The 22,785-nt window shown below is 41.2% G+C and overlaps 1 protein-coding gene across 2 annotated transcripts; it reads left to right on the plus strand.

The window, feature by feature from the left end:
- The first annotated feature begins 5,171 nt into the window (after positions 1-5,171).
- Positions 5,172-20,335, plus strand: LOC119646925. 2 transcript variants are annotated; one of them, XM_038047606.1, is made up of 5 exons: positions 10,805-11,035; positions 11,116-11,285; positions 19,565-19,786; positions 19,845-19,931; positions 19,996-20,335. In XM_038047606.1, the coding sequence occupies exons 2-5, from the start codon at positions 11,270-11,272 to the stop codon at positions 20,178-20,180; spliced, it is 510 nt and encodes a 169-aa protein (XP_037903534.1). In that variant the 5' UTR covers positions 10,805-11,035; positions 11,116-11,269; the 3' UTR covers positions 20,181-20,335. The 2 variants fall into 2 exon arrangements, with proteins under 2 accessions (XP_037903533.1, XP_037903534.1); XM_038047605.1 differs by lacking the exons at positions 10,805-11,035; positions 11,116-11,285 and adding an exon at positions 5,172-5,461.
- The last annotated feature ends 2,450 nt before the right edge of the window (positions 20,336-22,785 follow it).

The following is a 22,785-nucleotide window of genomic DNA, read 5'->3' on the forward strand; positions in this document are numbered from 1 at the left end:
ACTATTGCCGAATGTAAAATTCGGATTTCGATTTTTGTTGAGGATGCTGAGGGTCCTGAGTCCGCACCCACTTAGTGACGGAACGAACCACTTGGGAGAAACTTACTCCCTCTTTTGTAGTTAAACCCGAGTTTACAAAAAAGCAAAAAGTTGATTGACGGTTTCGTCCAGGGCAGAGGCAACCCATCAGACGCTGCCTCACCTCTGCCTTGGGAGCAGTGTGACCGAAAGTAACGATAGATGGTAATTGCTCCACTTAAATATAATCGCAAACACGTAATGGGTACAAATTATGTTTAAGTGAAATCCGTCATCAGTCTAGACCTAAACCAGGCTGAAGTAAATAATATTTTTTTGTTGAGGATGCTGGGAGTCCTGAGTACAATACATGTAATAATATAACGTTGGATATTTGCGGATTAACAACGGTGAGTGCGTAGGCGCTTGCCTTATACACATGGAGAAGGCCTTTTATACCGGCTAATGGATGGGCCTAAGAAAGAGTTTTAATTTCTAAAAAATCGCCGCCCTTACATCACTGAATAATAACGTAAAAACTGCGATAGTTAGGGAATTGAAATAAACATGGAGTCATAGCTAGGACTTCAATAAAAAATACAAAAGTTTAATTATAAAACGGGAGTAGCCTGTGTAGAAGTAATAGCTTTCCAAATGCGTTTTTTCAATAAAAATTTAACCCAATTTTTCTTGAATTTTGACATACATACGCAATGTACTCATTTTCTTAAAAATATTAAACTCTGTTTCATAAAACTTTGTTAACATCATTTTATCCTAAATACTCAATTTGACGTAGTTATTTTAGGTCAGATGGAAATCCCCTTATTGAAAAACCACACTAAATACCTGAACCCAAGGCATAAAGTAGAAAAAACCTTTCCATAACTGCTAGTTAACGGATATAGTAGATTCAACTTTAATTAGAAGACCCCATTAACACTTCAGTGTAGTTGGTTTTTAATTACTAACAACAAAAATAGTCGAAAAAGGTTAATTTCTAGAAAGAAACTGCCAATAAATTTGGCTGGTTTTCTAAGCGTTAAACATAAGAAAGTTTATTTTTACCATTTCAAACCAAGAGAAGAGAAAGGATCGTTCGGGGCACCTGCGGTTAAGGGGAAACCGAAGCGGCAGTGGTCCTCGGACGATCCTAACTCTTCGACACAAAACGCAGCAAAGAGGGCTCGACCGGCAACGGCTAGCCCTTCATTTGCAGCCGAGGCTATCGAAGCCGATGGATGGCTTCTGTATGGCGACTCTAATTCATCACGATACTGAGCAGTGCGAATAGCTTAGGAACAAAGTCCTCCTAGCTGTAAGGACCTCGCAAGGCATTAAGCTTTGCCGAGGCTATCGAAGCCGATGGATGGCTTCTGTATGGCGACTCTAATTCATCACGATACTGAGCAGTGCGAATAGCTTAGGAACAAAGTCCTCCTAGCTGTAAGGACCTCGCAAGGCATTAAGCTTTGCTTTGGGTCGGTAGGTGTATACCGAAAAATGTTACGACTAAACTTTGCCGACCAAGACACGAACTAGTGGCTCAGGCAGAACTGCTCCTCTCTCAACGATGTGTGGGAGGGTGCGCAACTAACCTTGAAAAGGGTTTCTGAGCTACCATCGTTAAAAAAGTGCCTCCTCTGGCACTTATTTCGAAGGCGGTCAGTATGGGCAGATGCACTGGAAAATATAGTAAATAAGAGAAAGATTGGAGTATCGCATAAATGTACACTGAACATGTTGCGTTTACAGAACAATATCCAAGGAAGCATCTTGCGTGATAGCAGGAATGGTCCCGGTTGAAATCCTGGCGAAAGAAATATAACGACTTTACGATTGAATGTACCTCACCGGAGAACGTACCGCCCGTCGGCGACAGTTGGCACGAACTGAAACTGTCGCGGAATGGCAAGAGAAGTGGGACGAGTCAGAAAAACGCCGTTGGACTCACAAATCCATATGGGATATCCGGAAATGGATCGAGCGACCTCACGGCGAAGTAGGTTCCGACCTAACTCAATTCTTGAGCGGACACGGAGGCTATCGAGCATATCTGTATCGATTTGGACTAGATGATTCGCTATATTGTCCAAAGTGTCCAAATATTCCAGAGGACGCAGAACACGTCTTTTTTCACTGCCCTTATTCGAAGCCCAAAGGGCTACATTAGGAGCTACAACAGGCAGGAAGAAGTCGTCCGAAAGAATGAACGCGAGAGGAACACGAATATTAACATGGGCGCAAAATAAATTCTGATCCAGCCCCGCGACGTAATACTAAATGGGAGTTCCGCGGGGAGAGTGGAAGGAGAAGGAGGTGGTTTTAGTGGGTAAGAGTCCCACAAAACCGTGTGGCAGGAGCCTGCGGTAGCTTTTGAAGCTTTCCAACTTTCCATCGGGAGAAAAAAACAAAAAGACAGTAAACTGATTTTTAAACAAAACCTCCAACAGAGCAAAAACTAAAAAAAAAATGTAGGCAAGAAGAAAGAGAAGAAGAAAATATTCACTCTCATCAAGATAAGATACTATGTTACCAACCACTACGGTTAATTTTAAAGTATCTTTACTATTTTGAAATTTTGAATAATCTTTAAATTTTGAACAGACAAACTTCGAAGTGACGGTGACCTTTGTAATCGGAAAAGTATCCACTTATGTAGTTGTTGTTTATGAGTTTCCCCAACTGGTATCATATCCGGGGTCAAATGGGAATGGAAAATGGTGATTTTGTTGGGCAAGGCAAACTTTTTGACACTATTTACGAAAACCCTAACTGCAAAAGATAGAATGGCTACTTCATGGAACAATTTTTCCCAAACGATTGATATAATAATAACAATAGATATGCATTCGGAATATTGCCGTGGACGATAACCACTCTGGAAAACGTCCAGCGGCGGATTCGCACTACTGTGTCCAAATTCCGAGTGCATCATCCAAACTCTGCGGTGGAGATGAATGAACCTGCCTCGTGACAGTGGAGGTAAGGGCGTGTTTGACGTGGTGGCACAAAATCACCGCTAAGTCGCCTCGCAAGGCGCCTATTTTTACAAAAAATAGCAAGCGTCCCTTGCGTGCAGCTAATTGTAAAACAGAGTGTGGGCTGACTCCTTTAACCTTGAAGGATCTGTGGTGTGGCAGGATTCGCAGCATTCGAAAATTATTTCAAACGTTGCGAATGCGAACAAATAGATGACGCGGAACTCTCGACGTTTTTAGAACTCGCCACGGGAGTGGAGGACTAGCGGTGAGAAAGTGCCGTTGGTTGGGACAGGAAAAGACCGCATGGAAATAAGCCGGTCTCTTCTATCACAACCACCGGGAGACACACGCGGCTTCTCACGCGGCCCATCAAATAAATACGAAAAACCTTTCACCGTTCACCATATAGTTAAACTCGCAAAGGTAAGACGTGGAATCCTGCGACTAAAGTTTCTAAATTGAATAATAATAATACATAATTATGTTATAAAGTTTCTAAATTGAATAATAACAATAATAATGTTATAAAGTAGCGTTAATTAATATTTGGAACATGAAATATAGAAAATGAATATAACGGAATATATTAAAAACCCATTTATACAAAAGTGATTTCCAAGTTGTTTTTATATACATAAATATGAATTTACTAAGTTTGATCACAAGGGTGTAAAGAACCGTAACTGCGAATGCCCAGACAATACTGAAATTTTCTTAAAGTGGTGGAAACGGAATTCGGAAAACAAGTTAAAAATATAAGTTAACCTAGAACATTAGCAATAGCGAAAGTTTGTTTGATTAAAATCCAATCAAACAAAAGTGACATTAATTAACGCTAAAGATCGATCTTTCAATCCTCTGAGTGAGGTGAAGGCAGACCAAGAGCGAATCGATGAATGGAAGTTAAAGGCAAGCACGCCAAACACATGGATTGCCTTTGACAACCATTTGTCGATTTGCATTTGTCGAACAGCTAGCTGTGTGCTAAGGAGCTCTTTGTTAAGACGGAGAGATTCATGTGTGCCATTTAGCACGGCATGGTCGCCACCTAACCTTATAAAAGCTCACAATGAAAGAGCGGGTGCGGTACGACCAGTGCAGAATGTGTGGTTCGGCATTAGAGACGTTGCACCCTCTCATTTCTGACTGCACTGTAATGACACCGGTGCAATACACCAACAGGCACAATGGTATATGTACGATGTTCACGGAAACATGTCCAGTTTACCGATATGAACCGCAGGCAGTACTTGATAGTTTACAATGTAATGGAGTGCATTTGGGACGGCAAGTTCTAACTGATCGAAACATACTGCATAACAAGCCTGTCGTCCTGCTAGTTGAAAAGACGGTTCCGTGTATATTATTGATATTCCAACGGAAATACGTGGAGAAGAAGGTTCACTATGAACCACCAGCTCGGGCAATCAAAGACGTTTGGTGTCTAGGTGGGTGGTTGTAATTCCCATAATATTGTCAGCTGCACGTACTGTACCAAAATCCCTTACGGCTTCCTTTAGTGTCCTGGGACTCTCACATAGTGTGGATCAAACCATGCAGAAATACCCCATTCTATTATACATACGTGTTCAATGTTACAGGGAGTTTTCGAAGAATTCTCCCATTAACCTGCACCAGGAACCACTACCGAACTGGTATTTATATTTATTTTTAAGTAAGTAGGATCGTCCGAGTCTAAATGCTTGGCACTTAGTGCTAGTATTAGGTAAAATCTGGCATCTGCCGAGATTGTGACAGCTCATGTGTATTACAAAGAAACTTAAAAACCTAGATCATCAGTTTAAGTCAAGAGCGCAGTTATTGAAAGATTCAGGCCGCAGTGTATGATGTCATTATTCCAATTTTTCCCTTAAGAAAAATGTCTTTCAATAAAAGAATGCAGTAAATCGAAGGAATTATTTTTCATTGCACTTACAATGTAATTAATTATGAGAGCCACCAAAACATGAAAGCACGTTCGAGTGGCCTGACGTGTGAAGCTTTACATGCATGATGTGAATGAATTATCAATTCAGAAGGTTAAATTTTATTAGAATATTTGTTGTTTACGTCCGTTCGCCAAAAATCAAAACATAAGAGAGAAAGCTCACTCATCTAGTTCTTGGAATCTTGGAGATTATCTGCCAAGTGGTGTGCGTGATATTGCAAAAGAAAGCTACATTTTCAGTTCATTCTCAGAAGAGTTCGTAGATACAAGTGGTCCCCGTCGATTATCATCAGCATTTAGTAGCGATTCAGTTTTCAGCACGTTCGAGTATAACACAAAAGTATAAATAAATAAATTGAACATAACCACGTCGCAATGTTGCCCTTTAAAACGTTCTGTTTCTGCTGCAAACTGGAAATGGGGGCGTATGTTCTGGGTATTCTCGGATTCTTTATTTCCTTGGCATATCTTATCTTGTGTTCAATAGTTCTGAGTGTTGCTTATCAAAGACGTAAGTAGGACGATGCATATTTATAGAAAATATATACAGTCAGTCACTACAGTGTTGACTCACTTAAAGCACGTTGGAATTTTTTTTTTATTTGTGTAAAGAATCAAAACCGATTAAGTTAAGAAACTTGATATACATATATATTTCAAAGTCTATATTAATTAGCAAAAATATAATGCACCCATAACTAGAATCAATAATACTTCAATTCAAGAAAGAAACTGAATACAAACACCATTGACTAAAAACATTCAAAATGCAACATAAATTCCAATAAGAAATCAGCGCTTCGTCTTGCCTTTAAATTTTAAAATATTTTTACCTCGAAGGCATCAATTGAATTAATATTTCGATTACCTCTCTACTTATTTCAGTATTTCTACAGAATTGTACGGAACTTGTTGTTATTTAAAATTTTATTTTACTCATTGATTGCTTGGTTGAGATGTCACCAAAATTAGTCAATTCCGTTGACGCCTGGCGATTCGGGCAGAATATCAAGTCGTTGTAAACTTGTCGGTAACTCCCTGTTTTACTGCACTGGCTTTTAAATAAAACAAACAGTTTTACCAATGATACTGACTAAAAACAAAAGGTTTTCACCTTAGCTGCTCTCATACAACTTCACACCCACATAGAACTACCGCCAATTTTAACGTAGGCGGCATGTTTTCTTTACGATTCTGTTTTCTCCGTTTGCCTGCACATACTTTCTTATAGAAAAGCCAAAGATTCCGAATTTACATTTGTCGCTAAATAAAACATTCTCTCCGAAGCCGATCAGTTCATCCTGTGCATTTTTGTTGTTTTTGAACTCGTTTAGTTAAGATTTCATTAGCGTATTTCCTTTTCTTGTATAACAGTGTAATACGTTTCGGAAAACAATTATCATCCGTTTTCAACTTAGCATGGTATCCAGAAATTTTCATTAATACCGACAAGATTACATCAATTAGACAGGTCACGGTTTAATTCTCACTGGTGGCAGAAGGATTTATATCATGACTGAGTGTCGAATACCAGCCGATCAGAAATGAGTTTGCACGGGACTCATCTGAAGTGGCTTTGACCACAAAGCCTCATCAGACGTTCTTTGGTACCATTGGAACCAGGAGAGCCCCCATTCATAAGTCTCCGGAGAATCCATGTTTTTTTCGGCGGCCCGATTATTGGCGGTTGGACTTCTGGCAGAAGTTTCATGGCGGCTGTAGTTATGTACAGGCGAAAGACTTTCGGAACTCAAACGTGAAGATGCGCTTACAATTCGGGTATCTCTTCCAACCACCAGTATGAACGCTGAGCCATGCTGGATAAAAATTATTTGAGCGGTAGTGATTGCTGCTTATCTTGTTCGAAACCACCACCGACGTTGTTTACCGTATTCGTTCAGGCCTTGATTCTCACCAAAATTGCGCTTTGAAAAGACCGAGATTCACACCTTAGATCCCGCCAACTTTTCCTAGTCTGGCCAAAAGATCAAAAAGAGTATTCCATAATGCATATCCTCACCAAATTAATTGATTTAAAATAGACCAGTGTTATATCCACGCAAAATGCGCATCAACTGAAGCGCACTTTATTATAGATAAATTTTAGCAGCCGTGCCGTTTGCATAAGCTCTCAAACAAGATGCGGTCCGACAGTTCGTCAACATCATCTTACTGCTTGCACTACAATTGCTTGACGCTTATTCCGATCGTTTTTTTTTTTCATCGATCCGTTTTCCCTTTCAAATATAGGGTAGGGTATAGTGCTTCAACCTACGCGCCATCGTTGGTTGTTATCTGAAATGTGCTTCAGCCTCCCGACGACTTCATGAGATGTCTGTCCTCCTTCTCTACTACTCTGCGCCAAGTCCCTTGGGGCGACCTATTCGTCGGCATCTTGGGAGAATGGATTCCACTGCATAGCGTAAACCGCAATGCAATTGTTCTACTTGATCCACTGCCACATCCCATTACGTAGGAGTACCAGGCCAGTGCGACGACCACGTTCTTGATTTGTGATAGTACCAGACCAGTGTCCTCCGATGATACATCGCAGACAGGTGCTCACGAAGGCTTAGAGTTTTTGAGTAATAGTGGAATTCATTTTCCATGTGCTACTCCCATATAGCAACACAGAAATAACATTAGCACAGAACAATCTCAACTTGATCTTCCTGTTGAGATAACCGCATTTCCAAATTTTAGACAAAGCAGGCGAAAGTGGATCTAGCACGGTTAACGCATCGGTCATCATCCAGTTCGGTGCCATCATCGGCAGGCTTCCAAGATATATAAATTGATCGGGGCCTTCGATGCTTTGCTCGTTAATGCAGATAGGTAGAGTGCGATAACCCGTTACACACCTTGGTTTTGTTGATGTTTATCTTCAGTTCAATTCTAATTCCCTCTCATTTTAAATCCAGAACCATTTAGCCAAGGTCCATGACCTGGTGAGAGAGTGAACAGATGCCATCAGTGTAGTCGAGGTATTCGAGAAATGAAATTGAACTTTTCCACGTCTTCTGGACAAGACAGCATGAAGAACGTCACCGATAAAACGAATAAACACTATCGGTGGCAAAATACAACAGTCGGTTCCCCTTTCAAACTCAAAATCCTGTGAGATTTTACCTTAGTGCGGCGCGTGGCATTTTGCGCCATCATATATTACTCTGATAACAGCTATTCGTTTTTCCCAAATGCCCCTCCTGATATACTTCCTGTTCACCATATCGAAAGCGCTCCTGAAATCGATGAAGTGCTGTTGAAGCGAAGATCTACACACCACGCACTGTTCTAAAATAATCGGTAAGGTGTTGATACGGTCGATGTAGGATAATCCGCAGCGGAAACCGGCAAGTTCTCTGTCGATCAAGTTTTTGAGATTCTCGTTGATGCATTCCAGGATTATTTTAGCTATTCTCTTTGCGATATCAGGGAGCAGGCAGATACCGCTCTTTCAATTGTTACACTCAAAATCGGTACCCTTCTTCCACTCTCTGGAAAAGGTTTTGGATTCCCAGTATTTCCGCACCAATGAGCAGACCTGCAGTAACTGCATTTGAAGCGATAAACAACTCTTCAAGAAGATCGTCGAGTTCAACGGTTTTACTCCGTCTGAGTGGATTGATGGCCGAAATGATTTCTCTTCTGCTTGGAGGAGCCGTCCGTATCCGCATGCTACCTAACCATTTCATCCATAAGGGGAGGAACTCCACTGTACGTGATATGTTTAACAACGGTGGTGAAGTGCTGTTTCCACGATTACGTAGTCTGTCAGATCTTATGACGCCTCTGCAGGACGTGGCCGACAACTTGTGCGCCACTCGAGAAAAGAGCAGTTTTGATGGCAACCCAATGCTTCTCGATATTGTTGCATCAGAAGCAACCCGACATGGGATTCACGTCTGCTACTTCTTGACTTTCTAGAGTACAAAATCAGATCCCCGCAAGAGAGAGAATTGTACTCTCTAGAATCCCGCCATCTTAACGTACTTAGGCCCAGAATGTCCAACTTATACCGTTTGAATATCCGCTCGAGTTGGAGAAAGCGAGCTTTCTAGAAAACAATCATAGTCCGTTTTCGATAGTCAAAAGTCGTAGCCGTGAGGTCAGTCCCTATCCGAGCCGTCGTTTACGTCTCGGTAACAAAAACAATTCAAAATTTGGAAGTTGTTAGCCCAAAAATGTCTATCTCTTTCTATCTCGCCTCTTACGAAAAACATAGAAGACTTTGAGTGCATTCTTAAGCCCCCCCACACATGATTATATTTGGTAAAAAAATGTTGCATCCTTCTTTCGTATGTGACAATAGGCTCAGCCATTTCCGAGTAAATCGGGTGTGACAGACAGACTGGCAAGCGGAGAGACAGACATGAAATCGTCATACTTGCTAGAAAGTAACAACACTTACAACAGTTACCACAAGAGTATATAATAGCATTCATAGCAACTATTATAAGGTAATTTAAAAAATTGGTTTCCATATAAAAAAGGTTTGCACAAAAAATAACTTAAAACTTTTGGACTGGCTGTATGAATGACATGCGTTCACTTTACTAACTCAAATCTTTTTTGAGCATATGCGACACCGAAAACCACTATATCTTAGCATTCGTCACACTTTTTAGGAAAAGGATCACTAAATTTCTTTCCACCACTTCACTTCTTTCACATACTTTAGGCATAATTCCAAAGTCAAATTTTCCCAAGACGACAAAACCAGGATACAAAAAATCTAAAAATTGCTAAATATAATAATATTCCGGTGATTCTCATCATTCTAGGAAATGTTCGTTATTGAGTCAACACTTTTTACGTTCGATTTCTATTTTTAAAGCCAACTTATTATTATATTTTCTGCTGCCAATTTTGCTTTTTTAAGTTATTGGATTTTAAGGTATGAATATTACAGTTTGTAATGATGACTATTTATACTTGATAGGAATTTCTTAAATTGTAAAATTTCAATTTGCTTCCGTTAGTTTATGGTGAGTCAATACTTTTACGACCAACTGTATGTACATAATTGCTACATGAGTACACACATGTTTTTACGTGCATGCCTCATATACACGCGTACATTTTAGCCGTAGAAGAAATTTGCGGTATATTTTTATAAACACCGAGTAGTCTTCTCTTCTTATCCTTAATTTTATAAATTCTGCCACAACCGTCTTTGAGACAGGCCTGCTCTCAAAACTACATGGTTCTATGAAGTACCACGTCATGTCAGGTGTAAATCAACAACACCTTTCGAAGACGGTCTTACTTTTATTAGCGACAAATCATCCAAGGACATCCAATGGCGGGTGAGAAAAGAAAATTTGCGAACAATAACAGAATCAACCTGGAAAACAACAATTGGCGATTTCACATCCAAGAAATTTGTTGGGGTAGTTTTCGCGGAAATACTGTTCCAGGACGCGACCTAGTTATTTGCAATGAAATATTATAAGCACTCCTCTCCAAGAAGTTTCTATATGAGAGGCACCAAATGAGATTACTGAAAATAAACCTCTAATATGGGAACCAGAACGAAAATTGCAGCCATTGGGGCCAATAAATTCTGAACTGGACTCTAGCATTTCGGACAACCTGCGTTTTTTCAGGTTTTTCCGGTGTCGATAATAATGTACAACGGCATTTTGACGATACGCGATGCGTTACCATCACTGACTTTGCAGGTGACATCGAGATTACTGTAGGCACCTGAAGGAGGTTGAGATCTTCGCAAATGAAATAATTTGATAAATTAGATCCTGGCACGCAAAAGCTGATCTTGTATCGGCCTATCAGAAACTAAACTTTAAGCCGCTTCCTGAGAATCTAGCTCACGAGGGCGTTAGCAAATATAGGTGGCTTAAGGCAAACTCGTCGGCTCCTTATCTCAAGCGTTGTTCACTCAATCTTCCTTCGTGTAGCTGTCAGGCATTTCGCAGTAGAGAAAAAAATAGAGTTGTATAGCCTCTAAGTGGATTGCAAACGTCTTGACCTTTCCGAACCACATCCAGAAAAGCAGCATGTATGACAGCTCGTATGGTTTTCATCGATATCTGAGCGAACAGGAGTCAAATACCTTGGAAAAGTAAGCTACTACCTAACACAATTCCTAAGATGACATGGAGGATACCACTTATATATTTATCGTCCATCATGCCAATTTAGGCACACAGAAAAGTAGTAGAGACTGTCATCGGGACGCTGTGCATGATATGACGATCGGCAACGGCCTGAGGAAAGGGAAGTTTTGAAGGAAAATAACGTACAGCAACACAAGCCGCAGTTAATAACCGATGTTGCCCCGCGATGTAATACCATAATGGCAGCCTCGCGAGGTAAGTGAAGCAGAAGGTGTTGGTTTTAGTAAGTAAGAGCTTCAACCTTACAGCAGGAGCTAGCAGTAGCTTTTGCCCTCCAATAAATTAAACAGAAAGAAAGAAGTCGGGCATTCTTGGGTCATATTTTGGTTGTTATGCGTTCTGGATGCATACCGTACAAATCCTTATTCCACTCGACCAAAATTTCTTGTGTATACTTATTAAACGCTCAAATGATTCAGTCCTGCAATTTGCATACATATGACGTCTTAGAGTGCACTAAATCTATGCAAAATAGGCAATTTTGATCTACTATAACTTTTTTAATAATATTAATTAATATTAATTAATAATGCTTGACATAGATTCGACCAAACGCTGGACATATTCGGCTGACATAAAAACATGTTCACAATGGTAGGCGACAGATTATGCAATGCCTTAAGTGAGAATAAAAGATTCACGAAAGATTCATCGGGAGTGCTGTCAAAAATGGTTCCTTAATACTAAGCCTTTTGTTTTGTGTGAAACAAAACCTTATTAGAATCGATTAGATATCTGTCTGTCCGTCTGTCTGTCACACCCAATTTATTCAGAAATGGCTCCGAAGTCTCCACAAATAAAGTTAATAACAGTATATTACTATACTTTATAAATTTAGCCGGAAACCCCCCTTAAGTTCATGTTAGAGGTACAGATGTTTCCAGATACTTAAACTATGGTCTATCTTCCAAGGACTGTAATGGGTCTCAATGCAAAAAAATCTATCTGAGAGATGCACAAACAAATGAAAGAAGATGGCACGGAGCGGCTACATACGAAACACTCTTGCTCACAGGGCAGCTGCTGCAGCGCCCGTCGATGATTCCTGAATATAGCAATTGGCCCGACCGACGGATATCGAGTGCAATGTTAAAAAGCAAACCCTCAATGATTGGAATGAGAGCTACCAATCCATTGCATGAACTAAAAGCACCTTCTTCTCTAGATCTTTCCTATTCACCCCTATCCGACCCTTGACAACCCCCCCCCCCCCCCACAAGTATCACCACAAAAAAATTTTAAAGCGACTCCTCTCAAACCACACAGTAAAGCATTCCTGTGTTCGGATAGCTGAGTGGTTATAGCATAAGGCTGTTGTACGGAAGGTCGCGGTTCAAATCTCACTGGTGGCAGCGGAATTTGTATCATGATTTGACGTCGGATGCCAGTCGACCCAGCTGTGAATGAGTACCTGAGTCAAATCAGGATAATAATCTCGGGCAAGCGCAATGGTGACGACATTGCCTCCTATAGGGTACTGTGATCCTGTAGTGTACCGTTACGGGCTTAAATAAAGTGCTCTAACCCATTTCAAGGCCCTGATCCAATATGGACTGTTGCGCCAACGATTATTATTATTCCTACAAATAATAGGCAAAATAAATAACGATATCTGCAATAGATGTAAAGCTCCAAAAACAATAGCGCACATCGATACAATTGCAGAAAGGAGTTCTACTCGCTTGGCCACCTTTTTAAAAATGCTAGTCCAGGTCACTTTGATGACTTGTTTTGGAGGCACACCTAAATTCAGTATTACATTACATTGTGTCACAAAATATAATTCAATCCATACGCAATTGTTAAGTTTTAATATACGCTGATTATTGACAAGAGCGAAAACCTACCAGCGAGTAGCAAATTAGGGCACACAAGCTATCATCTTAAACAAAGGCCCATGACCTATAATTTTCGAGTAATGCTGGCAGCATAGGTGCACTGCCTAGCTATCCGTTCCACCTTGCCATTATCCAGCTGGATAATACTTCAGTATGTGGCTAACGCAAAAGAGGTGGTAGAAAGTTTGGATTTTTTTGCATTTTGCGGTAAAAGTAAGTTAATAGGTGGCGGAACGGCGGGATGTTAAATTACATAAAAAAATCGATTTTATTATGTTTGGTGAGGTTAGGTTTACTACTCGAAACAGTGGAAAATGTGTGAAAATGGGTGGAAATATCTGTCAAACAAACGCACCTAGCGATTTTTACACCTCCCCCTCCGTTGAGGGTTAACCCCTTCAGCGGCCAGTTTCCGCCGGAATGTGACTCCCGGCATCTGGCACAGAGGGTAGTCACCCTCAACTCAGTTAGCTCCCGCAACGTACCTCTCAACGCACTTGCACTCGTTTAGGGAGCGTTGCGGGGGCTAGCTGAAGGAGGAGGGAGGGAGATAAGCAGATTACCTCCTCTGCCAGAGACCGGGAAGTTGTTTGTCGGCGGAAACCGACCGTTGCTAGGGGGCGTCAAGGTGCGCTAGCCGCTCTAAGGGGCTAGCTGCGTTTATTTTGCGCTTGTTCACATCTGTTTTCACATGCTCTCCACGACTCACTTTTATCGCCGCGAAAAACACCTAACAAAGGACCAGAGCACTCGCAAAATGCATGAACTGTATAAAAAGTTGCATGCTTAAAAGGAAGACAATTATAGCCTAATTTCTAATGAGGATATTACTTACTTTTCCTTAGATACACGACAAGACGAGGACTAATCGAATTCAGCTCTGAAGGTCTACTTCGAAAAATCATTATCCGTAATGTCATAACCAAGTTCATCTATGCATTTTCCAAAACGGGAATTCCACGCGTATTATAATAGATGCGTTCAGCATAAAAAAAACCAAAGCACCGTGCAAAAAGTCCAGGTGACTCTAGTGGTTATAACAGTAAGACAACCTATAAATTTACCAATATATTTGCCGATGTCCGGATAGCTGAGTGGTTAGAGCACAAGGGTGTCGTACGGAAGGTCGCGGTTCAAATCTCACTGGCGGCAGTGGGATTTATATCATGATTTGACATCGGATACCAGTCGACTCAGCTGTGAATGAGCACCTGAGTCAAATCCAATATGCATTGTTGCGCCAACGATTATTATTATAATATATTTACCAAGATGGGAATTGCACGAGTGTTGGTCACATTCAGCATCAGTGTTCTCGGAAGAGAAAACTAAGAGGTATCAAAACATACCGCGTTCTCCGTGCGAGTAAAAAAAGGAGAATTATTTACCTCTTTTGCATTTTATGTTATCCTCACGGTGTCGACGTATACTGACTATGAGTAACGACGATCGAGGGACCCCAGAATCAGAGACCCGGGGCAAGCCGAGTTGGTATCAGCGGTATTCAACTTTTGTAGTTATATATGTTATATATGTACCTTCCTGACATTAGTTAACACACCTGAACCACCCAGCTTCCGGTATTCCTACTTATTTGTATCTGTTGTAAGTGAGCTTCTTCACATTTTCTATTAATATTAAAGTCCTAGAGTGAACTACTACTATCAATGCAGTGTTTTCTGGATGAAAGTATTTGAATTATTGGCTCTTTAAAAAATAGAGGCCAATCGAATTTGTAACTATGTACACACTGAGCTGCCATGCGCTTATCGTTCCTCACACCATCATCATCAGTGACGCAACAACCGGTATCCGGTCTAGGCCTGCCTTAATATGGAACTCCAGGCATCCGCGTTTTGCGCCGCGGTCCACCAATTCGATATCCCTAAAAGCTGTCTGGCGTCCTGGCCTACGCCATCCATCTCAAGCAGGCTCTACCTTGTCTTCTTTTTCTACCATAGATATTGCCCTTATAGACTTCCCAGGCTGGATAATCCTCACTCATAAGGATTAAGTGACCCGCCCATCGTAACCTGTAAAGCCTGCGGTCATGGTATCGATCATAGATTTCATCGTTATATAGGCTATGGAATCGTACATCCTCATGTGGGGGGCCAAAAATTCTTCGGAAAATTCTTCTCTAGAACGCCGCCAAAAGTTCGCAATTTTTCTTGCAAAAACCCAAGTCTCCGAGGAATACATAAGGACTGGCAAGATCATTGTCTTGTACAGTAAGAGCTTTGATCCTATGTTGTGAGACGTTTTCAGGGGAACAGCTTTTGTAAGCTGTAATAGGCTCTGTTGGCTGACAACAACCGTGCACGGATTTCATCATTGTAGCTGTTATCGGTTGTGATTTTCGAACCTAGATGGAAGAAATTATCAACGGTCTCAAACTTGTAGTCTCCTAGCTTTAATCTTCCCGTTTGACCAGTGCGATTTGAAGTTGTTGGTCGGTTGATTTTTGCTACTGACGTTGCCACTATAAATTTTGTCTGGCCTTCATTGATGTGCAGTCCAAGATCTCGAGCCGCCTGCTCGATATGGATGAAGGCAATTTGTACGTCTCGGGTCGTTCTTCCGATGATGTCAATATCGTCAGCATAGCCCAATAGTTGGGTGGACTTAAAGGGATCATACCCCTCGCATTTACCTCAGCATCACGGATCACTTTCTCCTATTGGTTCTCCCAGGCTACTTTTATCTATCTGTGAAGTCGGTTCTGCGCTCAACAGAGATCGAGATAAGTCTCTGCGCGTGCCCGCGTTCTTTGACAATTCAATATTAATCGGTATGGAGCATTCTTCCGTTCCATTGCTAGCTTACACTCATCGCCGAACCAGCCGTTCCGACTCTTTTTGCAGCTGGGGCCAAGTATGTTTTTGGTCGTATTTACGATAACGTTCTTCATGTGATTCTGAAGATGATTTGTTGATGCTTCATCTCCAGGATCTCTGTTGACTGCGGTTATTGCGGCATCCATTTCCCTTTTATAGGTGTTGCGGATTGCTTTGTTGTGGATGGCTTCACTTCACCTATATGTTGTGACATTCATCAAGGGTGAGAGGTGGCGGCGTTCGATCAACACGTGGTCAATTTGGTTGAAAGTGGTCCCGTCTGGAGAGGCCCATGTTTATTTGTGGACCGCTTTCCGCGCAAGCCAGGTACTTCCAACAACCATTTCGTGTGTCACTGCTAATTGAATAATCCGCAATCCGTTATCATTTGTATTTTGATGTATGCTATGGGAGCCAACGTATCGCCTGAATACGGGCTTGGTTGTTAAAATCCCCGAGTATGATTTTGATATCATATCTGGGACAGGCTTCGAGGGTTTGTTCTACTGCCTCATAGAAGGTATCCTTCTCCGACTCTGCAGTCTGCTCTATAGGGCGTGAACGTTAATGAGGCTTATATTTCTAAATTTGCCTCGCAAACGCAGAGTGTATAGCCTTTCGCTTATGTTTTTCAAGCCGATAACAGCAGATTTCATTTTTTGGCTGACTAAGAAACCTACTACGAGCACAAAATTTGCTGTTACATCAGCCCTATAATGGGACAGGGTATCGGCTAGCTGCTTGGCAGCTCCATCTCTGTACATGGAGCGCACGTTTCATGAGAAAATGCGCAAATCGTAATTCCGTTTGCGTTGCCGGGTTCGTCGTTGTGTTGTCAGACCAGCCCGAGACTCCTTGTGTGGCTTCGTAATAGGTTGTTTTCCATGTAGTGTTGTTAGCCATACCCGACCCCCAACCTGGTGGACCAGTTGGTACAATTTGTCCCATTTTTAGGCGCGGGAGACTCGCCTTCATCCACCCCCGTCTGCAGTTTTTCGTTAAGAAAGAGCTCCCAGCGGTCACCATGTGGAGGTGGAGATAGGGTTTGGTAGTAGAGCTGTTGGTGTTGGTTCAGCAGGCGTTTCCCAGGTTTTATACTCCATCGTGGGTACCAATCCACGTTTCGCCTTCGGACCTATACTACCCTTTGACCATCGTCCTCACATAGGCAAACACAAAACCCTTTATACCTCAAACGTATTGTTCTCGGTTTCCCGACTTATTTATTTTTGTCCGGATTTCAATTTTGCCTACGGAAGTAGGGTATTATTTTGTACTTCGCTCTCAGTAAGGGTTTTATTTTATCGTTCTCCGTTAGTTTTCATCGTATTGTATCCAACGCAGCCTTTTTTGATGGCTTTTACATTTCTTATATAGTGTTGTGAATTAAGCTGAAACAACATAGTTTTCACTGTATGGCTGTGTATTACCGGTGCCATAAACATGACATCCAGGATAGCTCTAAATGCATTACTCAATTTGCACTCCTGGATATATGTATAATATATATTCAGAGCACTGCAAAGAGAGCAGTAAAAGACTAATACTTTTAAATCTAGGGGGAAACAACGAACATGAGGGGCACAGAGCATTGAAAAAGTTATTAACAGGACTGAATCATGTTTTTGCAATGTCTTCTCCATATCTCCGTACTTATGTTTGGTAGAAGATACGAAGTTATCCTCAAAATATGGAGAAAAGAATATGCAACGGTCTTTTAGACTGGAGTGTATGCGATTCTAATCGCAGCACATGGGTGATTAGCAAGCAGTTAAAGAGCAAGTGCATCGTAGTGTGCAGGTGGCAGAGCCTTAATACTGCTAGACACACAAAACAGCGCGGTTGAAGCATATTTCCAGAAACGGCCAACGGGGGCGCAATATGTGAGAATACCCGCGTCCACGTAATACTGACATTCAAAGTCTCGAATTTGCACAGAAGCGACAACTTTGACCTATTATAACTTTGTTAATAATAGTGCGATTTCCACCAAACTGGGATCATGCTCTGTATTATAGCCTAGATTGCTTTCATGATTCTAGGATTAACTTAAGAGGGTTTTACAGGCAATTACTAAAAATTACTATTATTAACTTTATTTGAACAGATATCGGTATGGAGGGTATTTCGGAGCCACAAATACAATGTAGTGGCAGCCTCTTGATTTTTTTTTCAGATTTTTGAGTTGGGTAGAGACAGTAAAGTAAGTTTTGTTTTACACCGAACTTTATAGGGCTTTACTTATTTGTAGAAAGATTGAAAGATTAAAAGTTAAATAAGTTTAGAAAAAATATTTAAGGCATTTTCAATAATGAAAAAAAGTTTAATCTGAACGAACCATAATTATTACTGGAGGGATCTAATGATAACGGGAGGGTTTTGAGTAACAGAAATTGCAATGGTCTGGTGGACTTGTGGTGACCTTCACAAGTTATTAACAATAATAGTAACATAATGTATTGATTTAGGACTTTTTCTTTTTGTCGAACTGGTAAGTTCCTTTAATAGCAAAATGCAATAGTGTTAGTCACTCTTCAGTATGATGTAAATTTCATCATAACATGGTTAATTTTATAGTGAAATTATAATTGTGAAACGCACTTTCTATATTCCTTACTGTCTATGGAGAGGGGGTGGGGGTAACTACGTAGCACCGCTACTTATTTAAAGAGTAAGCTGGGCACCATAGCATAAAACTATAACGGTTGCACCGGGATGCATATTACTAACTACAGAGGCTACCCGTACGAGTGGGTGCTGAGCAGAGATGCACCACAGACACGCCTGGAACATGCCACAGTACCTAAAACTAGAAGCAGTCCTACCGTTGCATAGACACCAATCACAATGCTAAATAACCAATCAATCGCCAGTTGTGCAAATGTTGTGAGATCTATTCCACAAGATCACTCACCTGCAAAAATTTCACAAAATCCATAGGGACTTCTCGATGCAATTATGAAGAAAATGAATCAGTTTATGTCATCACTGAAAAATATATATTTTAAGAAATTATAAGCAAACGCAAACTCTGCAGGTTTTTTCGGTTAAAGATTACTGACCTGAAAATATGTCATTGTAATGCGAAAGGAGCTAGATTGACAGAACTGCTTGAAGAAAAAGTTGATGTGCAACTAATTTCGGTAAACCGGGTGCAAAAAAAGACAATTTCAGCATTGGTAGGTATTGCCTCTATCATACAAATTATCCTGAACTCGAAGTTCATGATGAGAAGGAAATATGGATAAGGAGTAGTTCGAGCATTATTTCCTTTTATGAAGACTAATGCAGTTGCTTCCTCAAAGTGAAAATAACTATGAATTGCATTGAATCAAAACAGCGCTCTGGACTTTGTTTCCACAGACCAATCTAATTGGCTAATTAGCCAGGAAAAATCAGATTTAATCCACTTTGGTGTTGGTCCACGTAACAAAGCACTCTATCTCATCAAATAAGAAAGACAAAGTCAATGCCTTAATCACTTGAGGAGGCAAAACAGTTGCTTCTCGCCAAACCTCAAGCAAGGGGATGTTAAAAATGTAGATCCCCATCGATAAAACAAAAGTAATCAATAAACCTCTTACGAAATTTTGCAAAAGGGAAAACCGCAATATGTATGGAGTACGAAATTGGAAATTTTCATATATATCCTTCTATTATTAGCAAAATTATAGGAGATATTAAGATATCACACATGACATTCATTTATACCTTTCACCTTTCATATGTACTCATTTAATTTTAATCAATAATATATAATACAGAAAATATAAATACAAAACTTTTGATTATTTTACAGATTATGTCATACTGGTTCAAGCAGTATTTGCAGCTTCCTTTTTACTTGCCTTTGCGCTGCTAATATCTGGAATAAACAAAAGGAAGAAATGGTTACTGCTTCCATACATTGTCCTCGGTACCATCGCCATGGCTATAAATGTACTGGGAGTTATTTATTTTGTATTTTCAAATAATGAAGATCCTAGAGGAGCGCTTGTGGTCGTTGGTGTTTCCGTTATAAGTAAGTTACCGCCAATAAATCAATCATTATGATTTCATAATACTTTTTCTATTTCAAGCTATTCCCCTTGGTATCCACAATGTGCTAAGTATAATTTCGCTTTTCATGAATTATAAAAGCAAGCCAACGGATGTTTCGAAGGATGGTGATTATTGACATGACAAATCATTTATTACATTTTCACCACAAACCAGTGATTTCACTAAAAGATAGCAGCCAACACCTCCAGGATTCGTCTAATAACCACGATGCGAATCATGAAGCGGGTGATCCATCGAATGTGGAGACTATGGAACCGAATGATAATCAGAACTTGTCAAGTATATTTGAAACCAACGAACTAGCAGACACTGGGGATTCCCAAAACTCCCTGTTTTGCGAAACCACGTTATGAACGGGGTTTTTGGAATGCAACTTAATTTTAAAATGAAACGTTTATGAAAAATTTGACGTTTCAAAAAACACGAAAAACCAAACAAACTTTTTTATAAAACTGTTAATTTTGGCAAACATTGTATAAATATATACCTGCACTATTTTTTAAAATAAGATCTTTAACTACATGACTGTCGTCAATTTTTCTCTTCACGTTGACCTTGCATGGTCAGTTTTTCATCAGTCTGGCATAGAACAATCCATAAAAACCCATAAGCGAAAGGCTATGTACTCTGCGCTTGCGAGGCAAGTTTAGAAATATAAGCCTCATAAATGTTCACGCCCCTACAGAGGAGACTGCAGAGTCGGAGAAAGATAACTTCTACGAGGCAGTTGAGCGGACCCTCGAAGCCTGTCCCAAGTATGACATCCAAATCATACTTGGAGATTTCAACAGTCAAGTAGTGAAGGAGTCCGTATTCAGGCGGTACGTTGGCTCCCATAGCTTACATAGGGATACGGACTGCGCGTTATCCAGTTAGCACTATCGCACGAAACGGTTGTTGGAAGTACCTGGCTTACGCAGAAAGTGGTTCCCAAACATACATGGGCCTCTCCAGACGGGACCACTTTCAACCAAATTGACCACGTGTTGATTGAACGCCGCCACCGCTCAGCCTTGAATACCACCTAGAATCCCCTCTGACAATCAGGTGAGAATTAACACTGAAGCCATCCACAACACAGCCCTCCGCGACACCTATAAGAGGGAAATGGATGCCGCAATAACCACAGTCAACAGAGGACCTGAAGATGAAGCATCAACAAATGATCTTCACAACCACCTGAAGAACGTTATCATTGATACGGCCACAAACATACTTGGCTCCAGCCGCAAAAGGAGTCGGAACGGCTGGTTTGACGATGAATGTAAGCTAGCAACGGAACGGAAGGATGCCGCATACCGAGTAATGTTGCATTCTCAAAGAACGCGGGCACGCGCAGAGACTTATCACGAACTCCGTTAAGCGGAGAAGCGACTTCACAGCTGGAAAAAGGAAGCCTGGGAGAACCTACAAGTCTGTGAACTAGAAAAGTACAGGGAGCAACCGGACCAGGCGCGGAAGTTTTACGAACAAGTCAGCAGGATGAAACCTTATACACCTCGATGTTCATCCTGCCGAGACAAAGAGCGAAATCTGATTTGCGACAGAATGGGCATATTGGAGCGATGGGTTGAGTACTTTGATGAACTACTGAACAACCAGAACATCGGCGAGTTGGAGGTCCCGCCAGCTGAAGACGATGGACAAATACTGCCACCACTAAGTAGAGGACAGTCCGTGCAATTCATCGGCATAAAAATCATAAGTCGCCATGAGCTGATGGAATTATAGCCAAATTAGTTAAATATGGATGCGACCAAGTGGTTCATCAACTTGTGCTGACAGTTGGCAACGCAGCATTATCTGTCTCATACATAAAAAAGGGGATATCACACAGTGCAGCAATTATAGAGGTATCACGTTGCTGAGTAACACCTATAAGATTTTCTCCGCTATTTTGCTAGGCCAGATAGACCCATACGCTCAGAACATCATTGGTCCATACCAAAGAGGCTTCACTGCAGGCAAATCAGCAACAGATCAGATTTTCTCTGTGCGGCAAGCGATGGAAAAACTGTTGGAATATGAACGTCAGTTGCACCATCTACTCATCGAATTTGAAGCCGCCTATGATAGCTTAGCCAGGGTAAAACTGTACAGGGCCATGAGAGAATTTGGTATCCCGACGAAATTGATAAGACTGACTAGGCTGACCCTGACCAATGTGCCAGGCCAGATAAAACAGCAGGATCACTCTCAAGACCATTCGACATCAACAACGGTCTACGACAAGGGGATGCCCTATCATGGGTCCTCTTTAACCTGGCCCTCGAGAAAGTGGTCCGTGATGCTGAGGTAAATGCAAGAGGTACGATCCTCTTTAAGTCCACCCAACTACTGGCCTATGATGACGATATCGACATAATGGGAAGAACCACCCGGGACGTACAAACTGCCTTCATCCCGATCGAGCAGGGGGCGCGAGATCTTGGGCTGCTCAATGCTCAATGAAGGCAAGACAAAATACATAGTGTCAACGTCAGCACCAAAAACCAGCCAACCAACAACATCAAACTGCACTGGTCCAACGGGAAGAATAAAGATAGGATACTACAATTTTGAGGCGAATCCTCCGAAGAATTTTTGGCTCCCTACATGAGGATGGACGATTCCGTAGCCTACATAACGACGAAATCTATGAGCGATACCATGACCGTCCGGTTGTGGATAAAATCCGGCTCAATAGGTTACGGTGGGCGAGTCACTTAATCCGTATGGATGAGGATGATCCCACCCGGAAAGACTATAAGGGCAATATCTGTGGTGGAAAAAGAAGACGAGGCAGACCCTGCCTAAGGTGGAGCGATGGCGTAGGTCATGACGCCAAACAACTTTTTGGGATATCGGATTGGTGGACCTCGGCACAAAACGGGGATGTCTTGTGTTCTTTATTAAGGCAGGCCTAGACCGGATACCGGTTGTTGCGCCGTTGATGATGATGATAAAAAATTGACTGAT

Source organism: Hermetia illucens, chromosome 1, assembly GCF_905115235.1.
Source record: "Hermetia illucens chromosome 1, iHerIll2.2.curated.20191125, whole genome shotgun sequence".
NCBI classification, from domain to species: Eukaryota; Metazoa; Arthropoda; class Insecta; order Diptera; family Stratiomyidae; genus Hermetia; species Hermetia illucens.

What these genes read in the sequence shown, in the direction of transcription:
- LOC119646925 (XM_038047605.1), top strand. Translation starts at nt 5,326, where the DNA reads ATGTTGCCCTTTAAAACGTTCTGTTTCTGCTGCAAACTGGAAATGGGG. An exon ending in GAGTGTTGCTTATCAAAGAC is followed by an intron (nt 5,462 to 19,564) that starts GTAAGTAGGACG and finishes ATTATTTTACAG; the next exon opens with ATTATGTCATACTGGTTCAA. An exon ending in CGTTGGTGTTTCCGTTATAA is followed by an intron (nt 19,787 to 19,844) that starts GTAAGTTACCGC and finishes TTCTATTTCAAG; the next exon opens with CTATTCCCCTTGGTATCCAC.